Source organism: Lichenostomus cassidix, unplaced genomic scaffold, assembly GCF_008360975.1.
Source record: "Lichenostomus cassidix isolate B80296 unplaced genomic scaffold, HeHo_3.0 HiC_scaffold_707, whole genome shotgun sequence".
Taxonomy (NCBI): Eukaryota; Metazoa; Chordata; class Aves; order Passeriformes; family Meliphagidae; genus Lichenostomus; species Lichenostomus cassidix.
In genome coordinates, this window is record NW_028147326.1 from 80,643 (window position 1) to 106,323 (window position 25,681).

General features: G+C 48.3%; 1 protein-coding gene across 1 annotated transcript in view; it reads right to left on the reverse strand.

The window, feature by feature from the left end:
- The window catches only part of LOC146423408 (lysyl oxidase homolog 2), a 62,231-nt gene that overhangs the window by 3,420 nt on the left and 33,130 nt on the right, over positions 1 to 25,681 (reverse strand). The window contains exons 6-13 of the mRNA XM_085044790.1: positions 18,664 to 18,889; positions 15,600 to 15,783; positions 11,894 to 12,045; positions 9,555 to 9,722; positions 6,729 to 6,894; positions 5,581 to 5,824; positions 2,038 to 2,153; positions 342 to 478 (exon numbers count right to left, since the gene is read on the reverse strand). Coding sequence (XP_084900916.1) covers positions 342 to 478; positions 2,038 to 2,153; positions 5,581 to 5,824; positions 6,729 to 6,894; positions 9,555 to 9,722; positions 11,894 to 12,045; positions 15,600 to 15,783; positions 18,664 to 18,889 — 1,393 coding nt within the window. The remainder of the gene's footprint in view (positions 1 to 341; positions 479 to 2,037; positions 2,154 to 5,580; positions 5,825 to 6,728; positions 6,895 to 9,554; positions 9,723 to 11,893; positions 12,046 to 15,599; positions 15,784 to 18,663; positions 18,890 to 25,681) is intronic.

Below are 25,681 nucleotides of genomic sequence, written 5' to 3' on the forward strand. Positions count from 1 at the left end.
ACCTCCAGCTGTCCCACGGTGCTCCAAGCTGGCCTTGGACATTCCAGGGATCCAGGGGCAGCCACAGCTCCTCTGGGAATTCCATCCCAGCCAGGAATTCCTTCCCAAAATCCCATTTATTGCCTTTAACGCTGCTGCCCAGCCCAGTGCAATGTCCTTTCCCAATAAAAGGTGAATTCAGAGTGTGAGGAATTGCTGCACATCCATCACTCAAAACCTAAAGGGAACATAATCCCTTTATAATCAGGAGTAGGAGGTGTCAGATCAACCAGTTTGGTAAATCCTTGCTATAATTTGGAAGATCAAAGCAGCAGAAGTGTCCCAAAAGCTCCTTTTCCCACCTGGAAGAGGTAATCCCCGGGCGGGACGTCGGTGATGTCGATCCACTGGCAGTCGATGTCGTGCCGATAGACGTCCCAGCAGCCCACAGTGATGCCCTGCTCCCCGAAATTGGCACACTCATACTGCTTCTGGACATCTAAACCAGGAGAGGCAGAGGCAGAAAATGTTCAATCTGCAGCAGGGTTCTCAGGGGATCCCTGCTCCCCGAAATTGGCACACTTGTACTGCTTTTGGACATCTAAACCGGGAGAGGCAGAGTGGTCAATCCTCAGCAGGGTTCTCAGGGGATCCCTGCTCCCCGAAATTGGCACATTCATACTGCTTCTGCACATCTAAACCAGGAGAATCAGAGGCAGAAAATGTTCAATCTGCAGCAGGGTTCTCAGGGGATCCCTGCTCCCCAAAATTGGCACACTCATATTGCTTTTGCACATCTAAAGAGGGAGAGTCAGTGTTCAGTCCTCAGCAGGGCTCTCAGGGGATCCCTGCTCCCCGAAATTGGCACACTCGTACTGCTTCTGCACATCTAAACCAGGAGAGGCAGAGGCAGAAAGGGTTCAATCCACAGCAGGGTTCTCAGGGGATCCCCCTGCTCCCCGAAATTGGCACATTCGTACTGCTTCTGCACATCTAAACCAGGAGAATCAGAGGCAGAAAGGGTTCAGTCCACAGCAGGGCTCTCAGGGGATCCCTGCTCCCCGAAATTGGCACATTCACATTGCTTCTGCATGTCTAAATTGGGAGAGTCAGAGTGTTCAATCCACAGCAGGGTTCTGAGGGCATCCCTGCTCCCCGAAATTGGCACACTCGTACTGCTTTTGGACATCTAAACCAGGAGAGGCAGAGGCAGAGTGTTCAGTCCACAGCAGGGTTCTCAGGGGATCCCTGCTCCCCGAAATTGGCACACTCATAGTGCTTTTGTACATCTAAACCAGGAGAGACAGAGGCAGAAAGGGTTCAACCCACAGCAGGGTTTTCAGGGGGTCCCTGCTTCCCAAAATTGGCACACTCATATTGCTTTTGCACGTCTAAATTGGGAGAGTCAGAGTGTTCAATCCTCAGCAGGGTTCTCAGGGATTCCTGGGATTCCAGAGAGGGGAGTTTGGATGAGGTTTGGGGGAGATTTAAGGAGTTGTGCAGCTCCAGCAGCTGGAGGCTTCTTTGGGGATTGCTTTCTAATTTGGGGAAATTGGCAGGGAGCAGAAAGTGCACAGCTGGGGGTTTGGAGGAGTTTGGAGTAGGGATGGAGGGAGCTGAGGGTGGGAAAAACATGGGGGACCTTGGGGTTTCCATTCATTCGTGAATTCCATGGATCCCATCTATCCATCATCCATCCATCCATCCATCCATTCATCTCTCCATTATCCATCCATCCTCCATCTCTCCATCCATCATCCACCCATCATTCCATCCATCCACATCTTCATCCATCCATCCATTATCCATCCATCCATCATCCCTCCATCATCCATCCATCATCCATCCATCTATCCATCTATCATGCATATCTTCATCTATCCATCCATCATCCATCCATCCCTCCCTCCCTCCATCCCTGTCCATCCATCCTCCATCCATCTATCATCCACCCCTGGTTCCTCCCTCCTTCCAGACCCCACAGAGCCCTCGGCAGCCACATGGGACCAGGATGGCATTCCAGGATGGAGTTCCAGGCCCAAGGGCTGTGTCACAGACCTGCCTCGCACTCGGTGTCCTCCAGGCAGAAGCTGGCCTTGTGTCCCTCGGCCACCTTGGTGCCATTGAGGTTCAGCAGGTCGTAGTGGGTGAACACCTCCATGCTGTGGTAGTGCCTGTGGGGAGCAGACACGGATCGTTATCCCGAGGGAAAACTCTTTATTTCCCTGGGGAAAACCCTTTCCATTTCCCTAGGGAAAACCCTTTCCATTTCCCTAGGGAAAACCCATTTCCCTAGGGAAAACCCTTTATTTCCCGAGGGAAAACCCTTTCCATTTCCCTAGGAAAACCCTTTCCATTTCCCGAGGGAAAACCCTTTATTTCCTGAGGGAAAACCCTTTATTTCCCTGGGGAAAACCCTTTCCATTTCCCGAGGGAAAACCCTTTCCATTTCCCGAGGGAAAACCCTTTCCATTTCCCGAGGGAAAACCCTTTAATCAGCAGGGCTGAAGGGCAACAGAGTGAGAGGAGCTGCAGGGAGGAATCCAGCCAGGAAATATTCCCTCGGGGTGGATAACCCTGTGTGGCATCATCACCCATCCTGGATGTTTATTTACAGGAATCCCAGGCTGGTTTGTGTGGGAAGAGATCTTTGGGATCATCAATCCATGGGCAGGGACTCCTCCCACCATCCCAGGTTGCTCCCAGTCCCATCCAACCTGCCCTGGGACATCCTAAAGCTGTTCCAGGGGGAGCCTTGCTCCATCTTTTGTAGGATCACATTACAAAAAATGGCAGAAATGGGAAAAAACCCACCAGGTCGTCACCCACCATTTCCCAGGAATATTCCACACAGAGCTGTGCCCAGACCAGCACCTCCCTGCTTTTACTGATTCATTTTTTAAGCAGCACAACGTGAATTCATCAGCCAAAAAAAAAACCCCAAAAACAACAGCTGGATCAGCTTCTCTCCCCCTGCTCAGATCTAAATAACCTTTCCTAATTTTAAACTGGGAATTCTCAGTGCCAGCCCAGCCTGGGGAACATTCCAGCACAAAAATCTGGAAATTCAGATTGCTGAAGAGCACAAGCAGAGCCTGGCAGGGTTTGGGTGACACTGGCCTCGGGGGACATTGGGGTTTTTGTGTCCCACTGCTGGCTCAGCAGAAAATCCAGCTGTGCTGCAGCCCAGTTGGGCTCCATGGGATTTGCAGAGCAGGAATGAGCTGGAAATTCCTGGTGAAATCCCAGCTGGGGCTCCACGTGGGGCAGGCTGGGCACAGCAGTGTGGGTTGTGCTGATGCAACACCTTGGATTCGATCCCAGCCTTGGAATTTGGGAGAAAATCCAGAGCGTGAGGGAGCAGGGGAACAACTGGAGTGGGATTTAAATCCCTCTGTGTCACCCCCAGCTTTGGGAATGTCTATCCCATATTTGGGAATGGAATCCCAGATTTGGGAATGCCTTTCCCAGATTTGGGAATGGAATCCCAGATTTGTGAATGTCTATCCCAGCTTTGGGAATGCCTATCCCAGCTTTGGGAATGCCTGTCTCAGAATTGGGAATGTCTATCCCAGATTTGGGAATGGAATCCTAGATTTGGGAATGCCAATCCCAGCTTTGGGAATGCCAATCCCACCTTTAGGAATGCCAATCCCAGCTCTGGGAATGCCAATCCCAGATTTGGGAATGTGTATCTCAGCTTTGGGAATGGTATCCCAGATTTGGGGATGGTATCCCATATTTGGGAATGTCTATCCCAGCTTTGGGAATGTCTATCCCAATTTTGGGAATGGTATCCCAGATTTGGGAATGGAATCCCAGATTTGGGAATGTCTATCCCAGATTTGGGAATGCCTATCCCAGCTTTGGGAATGGAATCCCAGCTTTGGGAATGGAATCCCAGATTTGGGAATGCCAATCACAGATTTGGGAATGGTATCTGAGATTTGGGAATGGAATCCCAGCTTTGGGAGTTGTATCCCAGATTTAGGAATGTCTATCCCAGCTCTGGGAATGCCTATCCCATATTTGGGAATGTCTATCCCAGATTTGGGAATGCCAATCCCAGATTTGGGAATGCCTATCCCAGATTTAGGAATGCCAATCCCAACCATGGGAATCCTGGCTGCAAAGCTCAGCTCTGAGAGAGGCACAGACAGAGCCTAATTCAGAACCAGTTGCTGACTAATTTTTAAAAAATAGAAGAAAAAAAAGGGAATAAATCCTCTCCTTTTCCAGCTGTAAAAATAATCAAAACTCAAACACTCCCAATCACCACCATCACTCATGGATTTACAGATAGGGGAGGAGCAAGGAGGGAAAGGCAGGAAATTTTCCCTGCTTTCCCCCTCACTAAAATAATTAAAACCCACAAATTGCCATCTAATAATAATGAAATAATTAATAATGAAATAATTTTTCACCCCCTTATCCAGGTCTTTCCCATTTTTATTCCACCTCCACCTCCAAATCCAAGCAAACAGGAGCTCCTGGGGCAGGAGGGAAAGCAGAGCCCCAAGGCTGAGCCCAGGCTGTGGATTTCAGGCAAATTTGGCTTAAATCAACAATTTTGCTGCTGGGGTTTGAGGTTCTGGAGTCTGACTCAGTTCTGAGCTATGTCTGAGTCACTGCAGGGCTGTTTACACTCAGCTGTTTACCGACTGGAAAGAGTGAAGAGGTTTTGAGTTCATCCCTCTCTGCTGAATTCCAGTTGGGAGCACAGCTGGCTCCTGGCCTCCTCCTCACCCTTTCCCACTCCAGCTCTCTTCCACAGGCTCCAAAATCCCTCCAAATTCCCCCTTTTTTCAGTGCTGCCTGCACACCTCAGCTCTTTGGGAAGATGATAAACGACCCTTAGGGTTTAAAATTTACCAATTTAAAATTTTTCTGGGTTTCTTACACGGGACAAGAGCTGCACCCAGAGCTGTGTTGTTCACTTTTCCCCCAAAACAGAGGAAAATCAACCTCATTTCACAGCAGAGCACCTGGATGGTTGCTCCAGCCTGGCCTTGGACACTTCCAGGGATCCAGGGGCAGCCACAGCTTCTCTGGGAATTCCATCCCAGCCTCTCCTCACCCTCTCAGGGAGGAATTCCTTCCCAAAATCCCATCTATTCCCTTTAATTCTACTGTCCAGCCCAGTGCAAAATCCCTTCCCAATACAAGGTGGATTCAGAGTGTGGGGAATTGGGTTGGGAATTGCTGCACATCCATTGCTCAAAACCCCATCCAGCATCACCTCAGACCCTCCCAGGGGTGCAGCATGGGCTCACTGCCCTCTGCCACACCTCTCCCGAGGGAAACTCCACATTTTCCATCCACATCCCAAATTTTAACCATAATTCCCCCAGCACTGAGGCCACCCTTCATGTGTCACCCTTAAGAGGTGACAGCCACCCCAGTGCCACAACCACACCTCTCCCAAGGGAAACTCCACATTTTCCATCCACATCCCCATTTTTAACCATAATTTCCCCACCATTAAGGCCACCATTAATATGTCACCCTTAAGAGGTGACAGCCACCCCAGCACCACAACCACCTCTCCCACCACCATGGGAGCGACCGGACAATGCCACCACCCCGCCGCGTGTCACCCACCGGTGACAATCGTGCCACACCCAGGCGTGGCGGCCGTTCTTGGGGCGGAAGTCGGACTGGCCGTTGTTGTGGATCTGCGAGGAGAAGCGCAGCAGGCGGCGGTAGCCCGAGGTCAGCGAGGTGTTGTGGGCCGAGCTGGCCAGGCAGTTCTCCTCCAGGGCACACTGCAGCAGGAACATGGGTCTGTCCTCCAGGTAGGAGGTTTGCTCCACCAGCTCGGCGTTCAGCACCAGGTCGGGGGCGGCTGGAGGGAGGGACAGAGGGGTGGGGTTGGGTGAAGTCACCCCAGAAGTGGCTGCTGGAGGGGGAGGAGGGTGTTGTGCTGCTCGGTGGTCCTCTAGGGTTGGTCAGTGGGAATTGGGGAAGGGGTTGGGTGGGAAGGGTTTGAGATTCAGACAGTTCCAGCCCCAACAGCTCCCACTGTGCCAGGGTGCTCCAGGCTGGCCTTGGACACTTCCAGATATCCAGGGGCAGCCAGAGCTTCTCTGGGAATTCCATCCCAGCCTCTCCCCAACCTGAGTATTTGTTTCTCCTGAATATCCAACCTAATCCTACTCTGGGTTTGAGTAGGTAAAAGCCTGGGAGGGGATTGATTCACCAGATGGGAACATGGACCTTAAATCCCATCCCATCCCATCATCCCATCATCCCAATATCCCATCCCATCATCCCATTATCCCATCCCATTATCCCATCCCACTATCCCATCCCATGGTCAGGGACACCTCCCACTATCCCAGGACACTTTTAGGAATTTGGCAGCCAAAGCCTCTCTGGAAGGAGGAATTTGCCACATCCAAAGCACAGCAGAGATCACCCCACTCCTTGTGCACATCCCTCGTCCCCAGGTGAAATAAATAAATAAAATAAATAAATAAAATAAAGAAATAAAATAAAGACATTAAATAAATAAATAAATAAATAAAAATAAATAAAATAAAATTAAAAAATAAATAAAAGAAATAAAATAAAAAAATAAATGAAATAAAAATAAATACATCAAATCAAATAAATAAATAAAATAAAATAAATAAATTAAATAAAATAAATAAAATAAAATAAAATAAAATAAATAAATTAAATAAAAAATGAATAAAATAAAATAAATAAAATAAACAAATGAACTAAATGAACCCGGATTTGCTCACTCTCCGAGCAGGACACGCCGGCCCCGAAGCGTCCCCCTCCCCTGGGGCAGGACACGTGAGCCCCATCGTGGCGGCAGTGGGACAGGGACATCTCTGTCCCCGAGCACTTCACCCCGCTCATCACCACGTCGTCAGCGCTGACATCCCCGTGCCAGTACCACGTTTCCTGGGGAAAAAAAGGCAGGAAAAGGTGTTTCAGGTGTTACTCGGTGTTTGGTGGTTCTTAGGGGAAAATTTAAACTGAAAACATGGATTGTGCCTTTAGGGGAAAGCAGGGAAAACCCCACAGTGTCCAGGGGAGGATTGTGCCAAGGGATGCTGCAGCAGGGAGCTCAGGGAAGCAGGAGATTTGTCACCAAATCCTTATAAAACCTTAAATCCCATCCAGTGCCACCCCAGGGACACTTTCCCCTATCCCAGGTTGCTCCAGCCTGGCCTGGGACACTTCCAGGGATCCAGAATTCCCACAGCTCCTCTGGAATTCCATCCCAGCCCTCCCCACCCTCCCAGGGAGGAATTTCATCCCAATATCCCCCCTAACCCTGCCCTGTGGCAGTGGGAAGCCATTCCCCCTTGTCCCCCTGATAAAATCCCCTCACTTCTCATCACCCCCCAGCCTTACAAAACTTATAGGAACAACACAACACCAACCCCCAAACCCAAACCCACCAAACCCCAAAACTTGGGAGATGGAGAGGGGAGAAAGAACATTAAAAAATCCGATCAGATCTGTCTGTATCCCAGCCTGGAGCACATTTCCAGGGAAAGAAAACCCCCTGAATCCCAGACTTCCACCAGCCCTGGAATTTTGGGAAGGCTGGGAGCACACAGGGCTGCCCTGTTCTGCACACTGCAGCTTTATGCTGCTGGGGCTGGGGCAGCATAAGGACCTTTTCTGTTCGCAATTCCAGCAGCCTCAGCCCAAGGAAAAAATGCCTTTTTTCCTCTCAGGGTTGTGTCAACAGAGCTGGGCAGGAGGAAAGGTTGACACTCAGGGATGTGGAGGTGATCAGCTCCTGGGATTTGATGGGAAAAATCAGCTGGAGGATCCATCTGCAGCAGGGGAATGGCAGCAGCAGCTCCAGAATTTTCCAGAATTCTGGGTATCCAACCCTGGAATGCCCCTGGGGAGCTGCAGATTCCCTCCCTGGCCACGGAGAATGTGGGATTTGCCGTGAGCTTGGGATGGTTTGGGTGGGAGAGACCTTAAAGCTCAGCCATGCCACCCCCAGGGTCACCTTCTGCCGTCCCAGGCTGCTCCAAACTGCCCTTGGACACCTCCAGGGATCCAGGGACAAAGCTGAGGAGTCACTCCTGGCCATGCAGGGAGGTTTGGGGCAGCAGAGGAGCAGGGAATCCAAACAATTCGTGGAGGAGGATGCAGCCCCGCTGCTCAGGGCTGCACTGGAGCAGCTGCAGCAGCAAATTCCAACCATTTCCAGGCGCCCTGACACCAGTTGGAACCTGACCTCGGCGTTTGGGGAGGGACAAGAAGCTGCTTGCAGCCACCAGCCCCAGCAGGGATGGGGAATCCCGAAAAACCTGAGCTGTGGGCGAACGGCGGCTTTGCCCAGAGCTGCCCCAGCTCCTCCTGCCCCAAATTCTGACCTCCGTGGTCATTGGACAGTGAGATTTAACCCTCAGGGTCTTTCCAGCCCAACCCTTGAAGACATTTTTGGATTAACCCTTCCTCCTCCTCCTCCAAATTCCCACCTCCACAGCCATTGGACAACGGGATTTAACCCTCAAGTCTTTCTAGCTCAACCTTTGAAGCCATTTTCAGATTAACCCTTCCTCCATCTCCTCCAGCACCCCTGAGGTGTCAACTCCAGCTTTGCCCAGAGCTGCCCCAGCTCCTCCTGCCCCAAATTCTGACCTCCGTGGTCATTGGACAATGGGATTTAACCCTCAGGGTCTTTACAGCCCAACCCTTGAAGACATTTTTGGATTAACCCTTCCTTCTCCTGCAGCACTCCTAAAGATGTCAACCCCAGCTTTGTCCAGCGCTGCCCCAGCTCCTCCTGCCCCAAATTGCCAATGGACAGGGAGATTTAACCCTCAGGGTCTTTTCAGCCCAACTCTTGATTCCATTTTTTTGATTAACCCTTCCTCCTTCTGCTCCAAATTCCCACCTCAATGGGATTTAACCCTCAGGATCTTTCCAGCTCAACCCTTGATTCTATTTTTGGAGTAACCCTTCCTCCTCCTGCTCCAAATTCCCACCTCCACACCCCCTGGACAACAACATTGAACCCTCAGTGTCTTTCCATCTCAACCCTTGACTCCAATTTTTGGTTAATCCTTCCTCCTCCTCCTCCAAATTCCCACCTCCACAGCCACTGGACAATGGGATTTAACCCTCAGAGTCTTTCCAGCCCAACCCTTGAAGACATTTTTGGATTAACCCTTCCTCCTCCTCCGAATTCCCATCTCCACAACCATTGGATTATGACATTTAACCCTCAGAGTCTTTCCAGCTCAACCCTGGAAGCACTTTTTGGGATAACCCTTCTTCCTCCTCCTCCAGCACCACCTGAGGTGTCAACCCCAGCTTTGCCCAGAGCTGCCCCAGCTCCTCCTGCTCCAAATTCTGACCTCCACGGTCATTGGACAGTGAGATTTAACCCTCAAGGTCTTTCTAGCTCAACCGTTGACTCCATTTTTGTATTAACCCTTCCTCCTCCTGCCCCAAATTCCCACCTCCACACCCCCTGGACAATCAGATTCAACCCTCGCCGTCTTTCCACCTCAACCCTCCACTCCATTTTCCCATTACCCCTTCCTCCTCCTCCCCCTGCAGCCCCCCGAGGTGTCCCCCCGGCTCACCTGGAAGGCGTGGCTGGCGAAGCCCAGCCCCAGCTGCCGGCACACCACCATGGCCTCCACGGTGCCCCAGTTGTGGCTGCACACCGTTCCCCAGCGCAGCGTCCCGTTGCGCTCGGCCAGCACCTCCACACGACCCTCGAACGGGTTGCGGCCGCCGCTCAGGCGGAGCTGAGGGACAGAGAATCCCGTAAAGCCGCGGAAAACGTCCCAGGGAAGGGGCGGCAGGTGGGGAAATAAAAAAAAAAAAAAAAAAAATTAAAAATAAATAAATAAATAAATATTTTAAAAATAAATAAATAAATAAAATTTTAAAAATAAATAAATAAATAAAATTTAAAAATAAATAAATAAATTTAAAAATAAATAAAATAGATAAAATTTAAAAAAAAAAAAAAAAAAAAAAAAAAAAATAAATAAATAAAAATAAAAAAAAATAAATTTTTATTTTTACTTATTTATAAAGTAAATAAATTTTATTTATTTACATTTTTAAAATTATTATTTTATATATTTTTTATTATTATATTTATTTTATTGTTATTATATTATATAATATATATTATAATATATAAAAAATATTATTATATATATTATATATATATTATAAATATTTATTATTATATATATTATATATATTATAATATATATTATATATATAATAATATTATTATATATATTATATATTATATTATTTTATTATTATATTATTATTATATTTACTTATATATATATTTTATTATATTTCTTTATATTTTTATAAAATATATATATATTTCTTTATATTATTATAAAATAAATAAAGAAGTGTTCCTTGGAAATGGAGAGGTTTGGGGATCATGGAATAGCCCCAGGTGCAACCCAGCCTTGCACAGTGAGGGAAAAAAACTCCCCCTATAATATAGGATAAAATTTCCCATTTAGCAGGGAAGATGTGGTGGTTTTGATTAGCCCAAAACGTGAGAAAGGTATTTTTAACACAAAGGTGTGGCTAGCACAGCTCTTTCCCGTGAGAACATTCTCCTGTGTTTTATAAACAAAGATAAAGTTTGGATGTTATTAAAAACAGTGTCTCGAGATTTGGACAGTTCAGGCCTGGCCAGTCAGGCCTAGGGGGAGGTTTCTGACTGACCAATCTGGGTGACCTCTGAAAAATCTATATATATTGAAATCAAAATAATAAACTCTCTTTTCTTGTCACACTGAGAACTTGGGTCCTTTTCTCTGCTAGCGGCTCAACAGCGACATAAAGAGGCAAAGAAAATTTAAAATTTTTAACATAAAGGGGTAAAGAAAATTTAACATTTTTAACATGAAGGGGTAAAGAAAATTTCCTCTTTAGCACAAAAGAAAATTCTCCCTTCAGCACAGAAGAAAACTCCTCTTTAGCACAGAAGAAAATTCCCCCTTTAGCACGGAGCTGGAGAAATCCTGAGGAGGGATTTTCCCTCCACACAGGGAATTCTGAGTGGAAATAAGGAATTCTAACAAGACTGCTTGAGCTCATTCCCAACCCATCCCTGGGGAAAGCAATTCAGGTTGGATGTTTTGTCCCATTTCTGTGTGGCTTTTCCTCTCCAGGGGAAAGCTCTGGAAATCCACCCAGGAGCAGAGCAGAGCTCAGGGTTTGCCCAAAGCTCCAGCTCAGGTTTGGTTCTTCTCCCTCTCTGCTCCAGCCAAGCCCAGCAGCTCCAGGGGTTGGGCCAGCTGCAGGAATGACATTCCCTGGGAATGATTCCCTTCCCTACTCCTTCAGACCTTTGGGAGGAACATTCTGAGGATCCTGGGTCTGGTTTGAGCAGTTAGCACAGAATCATGGAATGGTTGGGGTGGAAAAGGACGTTAAAAATCATCCTGGGACCTTCCCAGGTTGCTCCAAACCCCATCCAACCTGGCCTTGCTCATTTATAAACCTCTGCCATGCCCAGAGGAGCCCAAAATTCAGCATAAAAAGGCAGCACCATCCTCATTTCCCTTCCTTTTTTAGGTAAAACCAAAATTAAACACTCATGTCTTGGCTGAAACCATTCCCACCCAATTTCTGGGGAAACTCCTGGAGCAGGAATTCCTGCCCCAAATTCCCTCACTGCCAGGTTGCTCCAAACCCCATCAAACCTGGCCTTGCCCACTTATAAATCCCATTTATAAATCAAAACTCAGCATAAAAAGGCAGCACCATCCTCATTTCCCTTCCTTTTTAAATTAAAACCAAAAGGGCTTTAATTAAAAAAATTTAAAAATCGGCTGAAACCATTCCCACCCAATTCCCCGCTCCGGGGAAGCTCCTGGAGCAGGAATTCCTGCCCCAAATTCCCTGCCAGGGGGATCCCCCAGCTCCCCACCTGGTTCTGGAAGCCCATGGCTGGCACGTTGCACCTCACAGCAGCATCCTCCTCGTGGTTGCAGCCCTGGGACTCGGTGTTGAACTTGCAGTCGGTCAGGGATTTCTCAAAACCCGTGCAGTCGATCTCGTTCAGGTGGATTGGACCCATTCCTGGGGGAAAAACAGGGGAAAAAACAATCCTTCTGTGTGGTGAGGGAATGGGTTGGTAGCACCACAGTGACCTCCAGCATTGAAAACTCGGGGAAAAATCCACAATTTCTTGTGAAAGTGAAACAAAAAGCCGCAAAATTGTTGTTAATAATTTCACCGTTAAATTCTTCCCGGTGTTCTCCAGGATTCCCAGGAAAAGCCAAGTTTCCACTCGGAGTTTCCCTCCCTGCTCTCCCTTCCAGCACATTCATGAACTCTGGGTTTGATGTTTTCCCCTCTTGTGGGAAAAGGGTGAATTGTTTAATTTGCATCTCCGTTCCCAATTTATTCCCTTTTATTATCAAATCCTCCTCCCGTTCCCTGAGCCCTCTGGATGGCACTGCTCTCCCAGTCTGTCCTAACTGGGACTCCCAGCAAGGGGAATTCCCTGTGGAATTAAACCTCCCAGAGCAGCCCTGGAACACCCAAATTCCTGGGATGCAGCTGGAAACTAAACAAAAAGGGCAAACAGGGACACGGTGCTGAGAGCTTGGAGAGCTCCCTTTGCATCCAGGGCCAAAAAATCTCCTTTTTTAACCCAAATGTGACATTCTGGCTGCAGGAGGGACATCCCCACCTGCAGGGATTCTCCTGACAGGGAGCACTGATGGATGAACATGGAAAAAAAGGGGATTTTTGGGAATCTGCAGCTCCTGCTGGGAGGTTCCAGGCAGGAACAGAGTGTTCTGTGCTCTCCTCCCTCACGTGGCATCAGCTTAACCCCGGGATGATGGAGATGTTTCCTACATGCTCTCGAGCACATCAGCAGATTCCAGCCCACCACAAGAGGGTTTTTGGCAAATCCAGAGGGTTGGTCACGTTTTAGAGCTTCCCAGAGTCGGGACACCCACGTGTGGCTTCCTGCCCTCCCCTTCTCCCAGCTGAAGGCATTTTCTCCATCCCTTTACTCTCAATATTTCCTCCATTCCTTTATTCTCAAGATTTCCTCCATTCTTTATTCTCAAGATTTCCCTCATTCCTTTATTCTCAACATTTCCTCCATTCTTTATTTACAAATTTTCCTCCATTCCTTTATTCCTAACATTTCCTCCATTCTTTATTCTCAAGATTTCCCTCATTCCTTTATTCTCAACCTTTCCTCCACTCCTTTATTCTCAAGATTTCTCCCATTCCTTTATTCTCAACATTTCCTCCATTCCTTTATTCACAAAAATTCCTCTATTCTTTTATTCTCAACATTTCCTCCATTCTTTATTCTCAACATTTATTCCTTTTTTCTCAACATTTCCCCTATTCCTTTATTCTCAACCTTTATTCCTTCATTCTCAACATTTCCCCCACTCCTCCATCCTCCCAATAAAGGTTTGGTGCCATTTTTTGGGGTTTCCACCATGGGATCAAAGTGTGGGAATCACCAGGTGGTTCCAGTTCTCCTTTCAGCCACCACTGACCACATTTTGGGATTCAACCAACTCCCAAAGGCAGGAAATCCAAATCCAAACCTGGCCCTGAGCTGCCCAAATTATTCCATTTATAAAGGGCTAATTTAGTGTCCTGGGCTTAATTTGGAGAGTTTGAAGTGTCCAGGAGTCCTTTCCTGCCAGGAACCTTCTAGTAATGCATGACACCATGGGGTGGTTCTAGAGGACTCCGAGGGAACTGCAGATGAGATAATTAGGAATTAATTACTGGACCAGCTGCCTGAGCAAAAGGTCAAACTCATCATCATCTCCAGACCTTTTTCAGGGAATCTTTTAAAGTCACATCATTCCAGTCTGGACTCAAATTCATCATCATCTCCACATTTTTTTCAAAGAATCTTTTAAAGTCACATAATTCCAATCTGGCCTCAAACTCATCATCATCTCCACACTTTTTTCAGAGAATCTTTTAAGCTCACATAATTCCAGTCTGGACTCAAACTCATCATCTCTACACTTTTTTTCAGGGATCTTTTCAATTCCCATCATTCCAGGCCTCAAACTCATCATCTCTACACTTTTTTCAGGGCATCTTTTAAAGTCACACAATTCTAGTCCAGCCTCAAACTCATCATCAATTCCACACTTTTTTTCAGGGAATCTTTTCAATTCCCATCATTCCAGCCTTCCAACTCTTCAAGATCCTCGTTAAGCTGACGGAAGAAACTCCCTCTCCCCAAAACTGAATCTTCAAAAGATTCAGGGAATCTTTTTAAGTCACATCGTTCTAGTCTGGACTCAAACTCATCATCCCCACACTTTTTTCAGGGATCTTTTCAAGCCCCATAATTCCAGTTTGGCCTCAAACTCATCATCTCTACACTTTTTTCAGGGAATCTCTTCAATTCTCATCATTCCAGTCCTCAAACTCTTCAGGATCCTCCTTAAGGTGTCAGAAGAAACTCCCTCTCCCCAAACACGAATCTTAAAAAAATTCAGGGAATATTTTAAATCACACAATTCCAATCCAGCCTCAAACTCATCATCCCCACATTTTTTCAGGGAATTTTTTCAATCCCATCATTCCAGTCTGGAGTCAAACTCATAATCTCCACACTTTTTTCAAGGAACTTTTTCAAGTCCCATCATTCCAGTCTGGCCTCCAACTCAGCATCTCTACACTTCTTTTCAGGGAATCTTTTCAAACCCCATCATTCCAGTCCTCAAACTCTTCAGGATCCTCCTTAAGGTGTCAGAAGAATCTCCCTCTTCCCAAACCTGAATCTTCAAAAGATTCAGGGAATCTTTTTGAGTCCCATCATTGCAGTCTGGCCCCAAACTCATCATTCCCACACTTTTTCCAGGGATCTTTTCAAGCCCCATAATTCCAATTTGGCCTCAAACTCATCATCCTCACACTTTTCTCAGGGAATCTTTTCAACTCCCATCATTCCACTCCTCAATCTCTCCAAGATCCCCCTTAAGCTGACACAAGAAACTCCCAGTCCTCAAACCTGAATCTTTAAAAGATTCAGGGAATCTTTTCAAGTCCCATCATTCCAGTCACGCCTCAAACTCATTTTCCCCACACTTTTCTCAGGGAATCTTTTCAATCCCCATCATTCCACTCCTCAATCTCTCCAAGATCCTCGCTGAGCTGACACAAGAAACTCCCAGTCCCCAAACCTGAATCTTCAAAAGATTCAGGGAATTTTTTCAAGTCTCATCATTGCAGTTTGGCCTCAAACTCACCATCTCCACACTTTTTTCAGTGAATCTCTTCAATCCCCATCATTCCAATCCCCAATCTCTCCACGATCCTCACTAAACTGACACAAGAAACTCCCACTCCCCAAACCCGAATCTTCAAAAGATTCAGGGAATTTTTTCAAGTCCCATCATTCCAGTTTGGTGTCAAACTCATAATTCCCACACTTTTCTCAGTGAATCTCTTCAATCCCCATCATTCCACTCCTCAATCTCTCCAAGATCCTCGCTAAGCTGACACAACTTCCACTCCCCAAACCCAACATCCCGCCGCCAACCCGCCGCGCCCTGGCTGACCAGCACCCTCCTGGGGGTGGAACATTCCAGAATCCAGGGTTCCAAGCACCCCTGGAGCTCCATGCCCACCTTGGCCCAGCCTGGCCCCAGCGATGGCCTCCTTGGCGCTGCCGAAGCCCAGCTCGCGGCACACCACGCTGGCGGCCACCAGGTTCCAGTTGTCGTCACAAACTGTCCCCCACTCGCCGTTCTTCAGCACCTCCACGCGCCCCTCGCCCGTGTTGGCTCCTCCTTTCAGCCTCACCAGGGGTTGCTGGAAGAGAGACACGCTGGGAATGGGAATTCCATCCTTTACGGGGGGATTTGGGGGAATCTGAGCCCTAAAAATTATCCTGAGATCGCCTGAGATACCTTAATCCCAGTTGTTCCCAGTTGTTCCTGTTTTTCCCAGTTTTTCCCAGTTATTCCCAGTTTCAGCCTCACCAGGGGTTGCTGGAAGAGAGACACGCTGGGAATGGGAATTCTGTCCTTTACGGGGGGATTTGGGGAAATCTGAGCCCCAAAAAATTATCCTGAGATCGGCTGAGATACCATAAAACATCCATCAGGTGATTCCGAAAGCGCTGGGTGGAAGGAGATTTTTATCTGCAGAGGTTAAACAAATCAGCAGATTGAGCACATCAGCAGATTCCAGCCCACCACAAGAGGGTTTTTGGCAAATCCAGAGGGTTGGTCACGTTTTAGAGCTTCCCAGAGTCGGGACACCCATGTGTGGCTCCCAGCTGAAGGCATTTTCTCCATCCCTTTATTCTCAATATTTCCTCCATTCCTTTATTTTCAAGATTTCTCCCATTTCTTTATTGACAAAATTTCCTCCATCCTTTATTCTGAAAATTTCCTCCATTCCCTTATTCTCCCAGTAAAGATTTGTTTCTCATATCTCATGTGTGGGGCAGAGAATAAAAAAAACCAATTTAAATTATTATCTATTAATTATTATCTATCATCTATCATCTATCTATCTATTTTATTAGATCTATCTATCTATTTTATTATTATCTACTAATCACCTACTCCTCTCCCCAGGGCCAAGCAGCTCCCAATTCCTGCTGCACCTCAGAGCTGCATTTCGGCAGTGGGAGCAAAGCTTTGGGAACCCCAAAATTCCTCAATTTTTCCAACTGGGAGCGCTTTCCCCAGGCTGGGGTCACACCAAGGACACCAAACAACGGCTTGAGGAATTACCTGGCAGTGCATTTGGCTCTGGAGATCTACAATGATTTACCAAACCTTTCACCTCCCAAGCCTAAATCCCAAATCCCACAAATTTTCATGCAGGGGAAAGCCTGGAATTCAGGCAGGAATTGCATTATTCCCACCACAGGAGGGTCGGGAGGTGCTGGAAATCCATGGAAAAACCTTCTCCCCTGAGGAGCCTCCAAGGTTTCCTCTCCATCCTCAGCCTGGAAAATTTCCCTTGGCGGCCTGAACTCTCTGCTTGTTAAGCTGTTCTTTCCTGTTCTTTCCCCGAACCGAGGGAAAAGGGATGGAAAAATAGGAATTGGGAACTGAAATGTGAAAAGCAAACCCGGGGAGGATGAGAGACAAAGCGCCAGCAAACTCCCAGCTGTGCTCAGGATGGAAGGGAAAACCTGGAGGAGAGTTTTCATTCTTCCCAGACAGATCCAGAATCGCCTCTCCCTGGGACTGGGAAAAAGTGGGAAAAAGTGGGAAAAAGTGGGAAAAAGTGGGAAAGACTGGGAAAGACTGGGAAAGACTGGGAAAGACTGGGAAAGACTGGGAAAGACTGGGAACAACTGGAAAAACTAGGAATGACTGGGAATGACTGGGAAAAACTGGGAATACCTGGGAATACCTGGGAAAAACTGGGAATGACTGGAATAACTGGGGAAAACTGGGAAAAACTGGGGGAAAAACTGGGGGAAAAACTGGGGGAAAGACTGGGAGAAAAACTGGGAGAAAAACTGGGGAAAAAAACTGGGGAGGAAAACTGGGGAGGAAAACTGGGGAGGAAAACTGGGGAGGAAAACTGGGGAGGAAAACTGGGGAGGAAAACTGGGGAAAAAACTGGGAAAGACTGGGAAAGACTGGGAATAGCTGGGAAAAATTGGGAAAAACTGGGAACAACAGGGAACACACAGCAATCCAGGCTTGTTCTCCAACCCTTTCACATCTCCTGGGATTTTCATGTTCCTCTCAGCGCTCTCCTCTCCAGACTAAACAAACTTCCCAACCTTCCCAGCCTCCCCCCCGGGGCATTGCCTTGCTGAGGCCATGGAGGTGGAGGAAATCTCCAGCTGATTTCCAGGGGAAAACGGGAATTAAAATGGGAATTAAAACGGGAATTAAAACGGGAATTAAAACGGGAAACAGCCCAGCAGGACTGCGGAGCAGCAAAGCCCAGCAGCAGCTGGGCAGGAGTTCAGCTGGCTGGGGAGGAGAGGCTCTGACACGAACGTGACCCAAGGATTTTCTCACTCCTTGCTCTGCCAGCTGCTGGGGGAGCTGCTATCCCACCCTTTGGAGCAGGAAACGGAGGGGAAAAGCGGGAATTTGGGAGGGTGGGAATGCAGGGAGGTGGGGATTGCAGGGGGGATGCTGTGGCTGTGGGACAACTGGTGGTGAAGGGTTAGACCTGAGCGGTTTTCCTGCTCTAATTGGCAGATTGATGGGATTTAGGGGAGGAATTCCTTGCTGGGAGAGTGGGGAGGAGCTGGGATGGAATTCCCAGAGAAGCTGTGGATCTCTGGGAGTGTCCAAGGCCAGGCTGGGATAACCTGGGATAGAGGAAACTGTCCCTCCCCATGGCAGGGGGTGGAATGGGATTGGCTTTGAGGTTCCTTCCCACCCCAACCATTCCAAGATTCCATTTTCCCATCCCTCTGCGGGTGCTGCAGGAACAGCCCAGGGCACTGGGAATCTGCTGGAGGCACAGGACACAGGGAATGGCTTCCAGAGGGCAGGGAGGGATGGGATTTTGGGAAGGAATTCCTCCCTGGGATGGAATTCCCAGAGGAGCTGTGCTGCCCCTGGATCCCTGGAAGTGTCCCAGGCCAGGCTGGGATCACCTGGGACAGCAAAAGCTGTCCTGCCCATGGGATTACACCACCTTTAAGGTCTTTCCCACCAAATTTTGGGATTTTACACCACACCACCCCCTCTCCCCGCTCACCTCCTGCCTGAAGGCTTTCCTGAATCCGCTGTGGCTGCTGGGGGCGAAGGCTCTGCCGGGGACACAGCTGACCACGGCTGGCATCCCGTTGTCACACACTGTCCCGTTCTTGCCAGGAGCCACCGGGAGCTGCTTGCCCAGCCTGCAGCTGGAGATGTGCGCCTCGTTGCCGCTGCACTCCATGGAGTAGCCCCAGTAGTGCTGCTTCCTTCTGCTGGCAAACATCCTGAAAGGGGCGAGGAGAGCGGGAAGAGTTAGGATTCCATAAAAAAAAAAAGCATGGATGGAGGTGTTTTGGGAGGGAAAATGTCCTGGGATGGAGGGAGGGTTATTTGGGGATTGATCTGTTTGTCCACACCGTGACCCAGCTGAGGTGACACTGAAAATCATGGAGTTATTCTGGCTGGAAAAGACCTCCAGGGTCATCGAGTCCAGCCAGCTGAGAGGGAACAGATCCCCTGCAAACACTGAAAAATCAGTTTGGATTCAGCAAATCCCAGAGAGGAAACAGATCCCCTGCAAAAACTGAAAAATCAGTTTGCAATCAGCAAATCCCACTGAGAGGAAACAGATCTCCTGCAAAAAGTGAAAAATCAGAGTTTGGATTCAGCAAATCCCAGAGAGGAAATAGATCCCCTGCAAAAACTGAAAAATCAGTTTGCAATCAGCAAATCCCACTGAGAGGAAACATCTCCTGCAAAAACTGAAAAATCAGAGTTTGCAATCAGCAAATCCCACTGAGAGGAAACATCTCCTGCAAAAACTGAAAAATCAGTTTGCAATCAGCAAATCCCACTGAGAGGAAACAGATCCCCTGCAAACACTGAAAAATCAGTTTGGAATCAGCAAATCCCACTGAGAGGAAACAGATCCCCTGCAAAAACTGAAAAATCAGTTTGCAATCAGCAAATCCCACTGAGAGGAAACAGATCCCCTGCAAAAACTGAAAAATCAGTTTGGATTCAGCAAACCCCACTAAGAGGAAACAGATCCCCTGCAAAAACTGAAAAATCAGTTTGCAATCAGCAAATCCCACCTTCCCAGCACTGGACATCCCACCCTGCACAGCGCCAGGGAGAACCTAACCCCAAATCAGACAAAGAGAATTCGTGAAAACAACCAGAGAACCCCCAAAAACCCCCTTTTGCTGCCCAGCAGCTCCCGGCTGGGGTTGGGGCAAACCCAAAGCTCGGTGTTAACAACCGTGAGGCTGGAAGCGATTTCCGCCAGCAGGAGAGATTCCCTGAGGACTTGTTCACGGCGGAGCAGCTTGGCAGCGACTGCTGCTGCTGCTGCAAACTGCCTGGAGCTGCTCCAGGCTCTCCTGGGGAGGAGAAGCACGTGTGATAAAGCGGGAAGGGAAGGAAGCCAGCTCCGTCCTGGTGGGGAGGGGAAAGGTGGGTCAGGCGGGCCTTGAAAAGCCTTAAAACTCCTTAAAAACTCCTTGAAAAGGAGGTGAAACACAGGGAAGGTGCTGGGGAGTTAATGCCCTGCTGGGATCTCCACGTGGCTCTGGGGAGATCATTCCAGGTGGAATGTGTGGAGATCATTCCAGGAATCTCTGGGGATATCATTCCTGGTGGAACCTCTGGAGATCACTCCAGGAGTCTCTGGGAAGATCATTCCAGGTGGAACCTCTGGAGATCATTCCAGGGGTCTCTGTGGATTTTATTCCAGGAGTCTCTGGGGAGATCATTCCAGGTGGAATTTGAGGAGATCATTCCAAGAGACTCTGTGGAGATCATTCCATGTGGAATATGTGGAGATCATTCCAGGTGGAATTTGTGATCATTCCAGGAATCTCTGAGGAAATCATTCCAGGTGGAATTTGAGGAGATCATTCCAGGAATCTCTGTGGAGATCATTCCAGAAATCTCTGTGGAGATCATTCCAGGAGACTCTGTGGATTTCATTCCAGAAATCTCTGTGGAGATCATTCCAGGTGGCTCTGGAGAGATCATTCCAGGAGTCTCTTGGGAGATCATTCCATGTGGAATCTGGGAGATCATTCCAGGTGGAATTTGTGGATTTCATTCCAGGAATCTCTGTGGAGATCATTCCAGGAATCTCTGTGGAGATCACTCCAGGTGGAATTTGGGGAGATCATTCCAGGTGGAATTTGGGGAGATCATTCCAGGTGGAATTTGTGGAAATCATTCCAGGTGACTCTGCCACACCCTGGGGTGAGCTGTGCTCAGTGGCACAGCCAGGTTGGGTGGAATTTGGGGACAAAAGCAGCACTTTTGGTTCACTGAGCACAGAGAGCAGGGAGGAGCAGCTGGGAAAAGGGCAAAGAGACTTCCCGAGGGTGGTTTTTTTTTGGGATTAAACCCTCCAGGTTCTCCCGGCTGATCCCTCTGGATTCTGTGATTTGCAGGGTCACAGACTGGAGGAGGATTTCTCACAGATTTCTCCTGGCTCCCAGCCCCTGACTAATCCTTCCTGGAATTAGTGATTTCCCCGGGCTGAGGTCAGGGATGGATCCAGCCAGGCTGGCAGGGAGCAGCAGCTGCATCCCATCGTGCTGGAAAAGGATGGAAAAGGCTGAAATGCATCCTCAGGCCCATCCTGGGAGAAAAACTGGCTGTCAGAACCACTTTTGGGCACAGCAGAGCTGTCAGGGACCCCCTGAATCGAGGGAAAAAGGGATGGAAAAATCGGAAAAAGAGCTGAAATTGAAAACATAAATTTAAAAGGACGCGACACAAATTCCCAGCTGCCCTCAGGATGGAAAGGAAAACCTGGAAGAACATTTTCACCCTTCCCAGACAGGCCCAGGGAGCTCCACGAAGTGCAGGGCAGACAAGAAGCAGCCTGGCTTGGGGGGAGCAGCGCTGGGGATGCCTCAGAATAGCAAACAATGAGCTCATGCTGGAAATTTCACGAGGCATGAACATCTGGATGGCATTAAGAGCCCTGGGGAGGCTGGGGAGAGAGAAACCAAGCCCCACCTCGTGTCCTCAGACTGAATCTAGATTAAAAAAAAGCAGAATTCAGCTGATTTTTCACAGCCAGAAGCTCAGGGCTTTGCTGAGGTTTGGTTTTGGACACACAAGTGAGGCTGCTCGGGTCAGAGGTGGGAATGAACATTCCTGCTGGGAGATTTCGGCCAATTTCGGGTCAGGCTGGAATTCAAACCATTTCTGCTGGTGAGGAGAGAGGGAATTTCATCCTAGGAAAGCTTTGAGCAAAGCTGAGGTGGAGAGCAAGGGCTGTGGGAAGTGGCTGAGGGGTTGGACAAGGAAAATTCAGGGTATTCCACGATTCCAGGATTTGGGGAGAGGAAAACAAATCATTGCACACAAATTCCAGGGAAATTCACCCAAATCCTGCTGAGCAGAGGCTGCTGAGCTCCTCCTGGGGGCTGTGAGCAGAGGTTTGTACTCTTGGGAAATTCTCCCAGTTTTTATCTAAATTATCAAGGAGGAGGGAGGGAAGCCAGGCCTGCCAAAGCCCTTCTGTTTCCAGCTTTTCCAGGGAAAAAACAAAAAGAAATTCGGGTTTCTCCTACAAGAACGAAACCCACCACCCCTGACTGATGGGCTGGGCAGACTGGTTGAACTGGGAGCTGCTGTTTGGACTGACATTGGTGGGAATATCCCAAAATCCTGAGCTCCTCCAGCCCTTTCTTTGTCAAGCCACAAAGGCTATGTGCAAAAAGCCATCAGCTCCATCTCTCCCATCCCGAATTTCTACTCTCCCCATCAGCAAAACGCATTAAATTCTGCTTTCCCAGCCAGAGCAGGAACTGGGAGGAGGAGTTTTAGCAGCTCCTCTATAAAACCCACTGTGAGGAAAGAACAAGAGCAGGGAATGGACTCAGATTTGTTCCATTTCCGAACATAAATCGCTCTGTCTGCTCCAGAGTTACAGTTGCAGGCAGGAATAAAAGGAATAAACCCCTGGCAGCAGGACAGCGATGAGCTCACTTGTTTTCTTTCAGGCAAGACCCATCTGCAAGTCATTTCACCTCCCACCGCCGGGCAGGAGCAGAGCTCGGCGGGGATGGGGCAGTGGGGATGGGGGATGTGGGGAGGGAGGCAGAAACCTGATCCTGAGCCTGGTCCTTGTCCTGATCCTCATCTTGATCCTGGTCCTGATCCTCGTCCTCATCCTGATCCTTGTCCTGATCCTCATCCTGGTCCTGATCCTTATCCTGATCCTCATCCCGATCCTCATCCTCATTCTCATCTTCATCCTGATCCTGATCCTTGTCCTGATCCTCATCCTGATCCTTGTCCTCATCCTGATCCTCATCCTCACCCTGATCCTTGTCCTGATCCTCATCCTCATCCTTGTCCTGATCCTGATCCTCATCTTTATCCTCATCCTCATCCTCACCCTGATCCTCATCCTCATCTTCATCTTGATCTTCATCCTCATCCCGATCCTCACCCTCATCCTCATGCTGATCCTCATCCTCATCCCAACCCTCATCCTGATCCTTGTCCTGATCCTGATCCTCATCCTCATCCTGATCCTGATCCTCACCCTCACCCTCATCCTCATCTTCATCCTCATCCTCATCTTGATCCCAATCCTGATCCTCATCTTCATCCTGATCCTGATCCTCACCCTTGTCCTGATCCTGATCCTGATCCTCATCTTCATCTTCATCCTGATCCTGATCCCAATCCTGATCCTCATCCTCATCCCAGCCTTCCTCCCAGCAGCAGGGAAGGATCTGCCCTTGGGAGAAGAGGATTCACAAATTAAAGCCTGAGCAATGAGGGGAAAGGATTTTTCTGAGGTTTTGCTCTCCCAGGGAGAGGATCTGAGCACCAGGATGAACTTTTCCCTGCCCAAAAAACCCCAGGTGGGACAGAATCCCCCAGCCCAGGGGAGAAAATCCCACTGGTTGTCATCCCAGTCCCCTGGCCGTGAATCCAAGGTCATTCCCAGTCTGGAACTGGGAAATTTTCCCTCCCAGTAACACCAGCTGAACACAAAGCGAAGCAACCCGAGCAAGAATTCAGCTTTTAAACTTCTCTGACAAACAAAACCCTGCAGCTGCCAAAGCTTTACAAGCCTCTCCCACCCCATAAAATGCCATCCCTGTTTTTTTTTCCAACCTGGGATAATGCTCAGCATGTTTTCCAAATTATTTGTGGGTGCTGGAGCCCAGCAGGGCTGAAAACAAGGAAAATTAGGAGGTCTTGGGGCTCCTCAGGAGCAAAGCTTGAAGAGCACTTTGTGTTCCTAATCCCAGCTGGAATCCTTGGGATTTTCAGCGGCTCTGAGTTTATCCTGAACAGCCTTCCCTCAGTTTTTCCGTTTCCATGTGTCCAAAGCACAGGACAACTCCTGAGCTCCCTTTTCTTTATTTCTATTTCGGGCAGATGGCTCCAGATGCTGCAGTTAATGCTTTTCTTGGAAAGAACACAAGTGGAAGCAGGAAAAATCCACTTTGTCTGTCTGGAGGTGATTTATTCCCTGTTCCTGCCAGGGATGGGAATCTCAGGGATGGGTTTAGGGAAATGTGCTGCACTGGTGGAAGCAAAAACCCCTCAGATTTGTGTTTGGGGTCATTAATTCCCTGGGAATCCTGCAGACAGAATTCTGATTTATTTCAGGTTCCCCACGCTGGGATCTTTAGGTTATTCCAAGCCAAGAACCTCTCAAATTGATCAGGATTTTGCTAATGAATGGAATGAAACGTGGCCAGGGGGATCCAGAGGGAATGTTCAGGAATAGCAATTCCAGAGGCTGAAAGGAGCAGCAGGAAAACACAAAAAAACCCAAAACCACAAAAAACCCCAAAACCACAAAAAAACCCCAAAATCTCCTGCCTGGAGCACTCGGCTCTGCCCTGGACCAGCCAGGCTTTCCCACTCCCCAGGGAGAGGAAGGAGACAGAATTCCATTCCAACTGTTCTACATCTGTTAAATTTCATTTAAACACTTTTACACAGTTCCCCAGGAGAAAAGGGATGTTTTTACTAGGGAACAATGTGGGAAGAGGCTGGGCTGGGATGAGAAAAAGCAAAGTGGTGACAAAAAGCAAACTGAAGCAATGACAGCGAAAAAGCCCAGAGCTCCAAGGAATGGGAAACTCAAACCTTCCTGCTGGCAGCTCTGGAAAACACAAAGTTCTCCCTAGAAATCACTGCTTTCCTGCTTGGTTTTAAAGGAATTCACAAATCTGGGGAGAGAAAGCAGAGCTGGGATGGCAGATAGGATAGGATTTGGGATAGGATTTAGGATGGGATTGGAATCCCTTCCCACCCAGAGCATTCCAGGGTTTTTTCCTCAGAACTGGTGGATTCAGTGGGAGCAGTTTGGCTCCATCCCTGCCCTGCCCACCCCACAGAGCCCAGTCCTGCTGGGGGAAATGGAATGGAATGGAATGGAATGGAATGGCATGGGATGGAATGGCATGGGATGGAATGGAATGGGATCCCTCATCCTGGAGCTGGAACTGCAAAATAAAAAGACTTTTTTGGGCCAAGTGTCTCATATCCCATTCCAAAGTGTCTCCCATCCCATTCCAAAGTCTCTCCCATCCCATTCCAAAGTCTCTCACATCCCATTCCAAACTGTCTCACATCCCATTCCAAAGTCTCTCCCATCCCATTCCAAAGTCTCTCACATCCCATTCCAAACTGTCTCCCATCCCATTCCAAAGTCTCTCCCATCCCATTCCAGAGTCTCTCCCATCCCATTCCAAAGTCTCTCCTATCCCACTCCAAAGTCTCTCCTATCCCATTCCAAAGTCTCTCACATCCCATTCCAAAGTCTCTCCCATCCCATTCCAAAGTCTCTCCTATCCCATTCCAAAGTCTCTCCTATCCCATTCCAAAGTCTCTCCTATCCCATTCCAAAGTGTCTCCCACATCCCATTCCAAAGTCTCTCCCATCCCATTCCAAAGTCTCTCACATCCCACTCCAGGCTCTATCAAACTCTGCTCAAAGCCTTCACCCCAAGCCTGAGGATCCAAAGTTTCTCCTACCACACGCTGGACATTCCAAACATCATTGAAAACCCAACCTGGATGGACAAAACACCCAAATTTCCCCC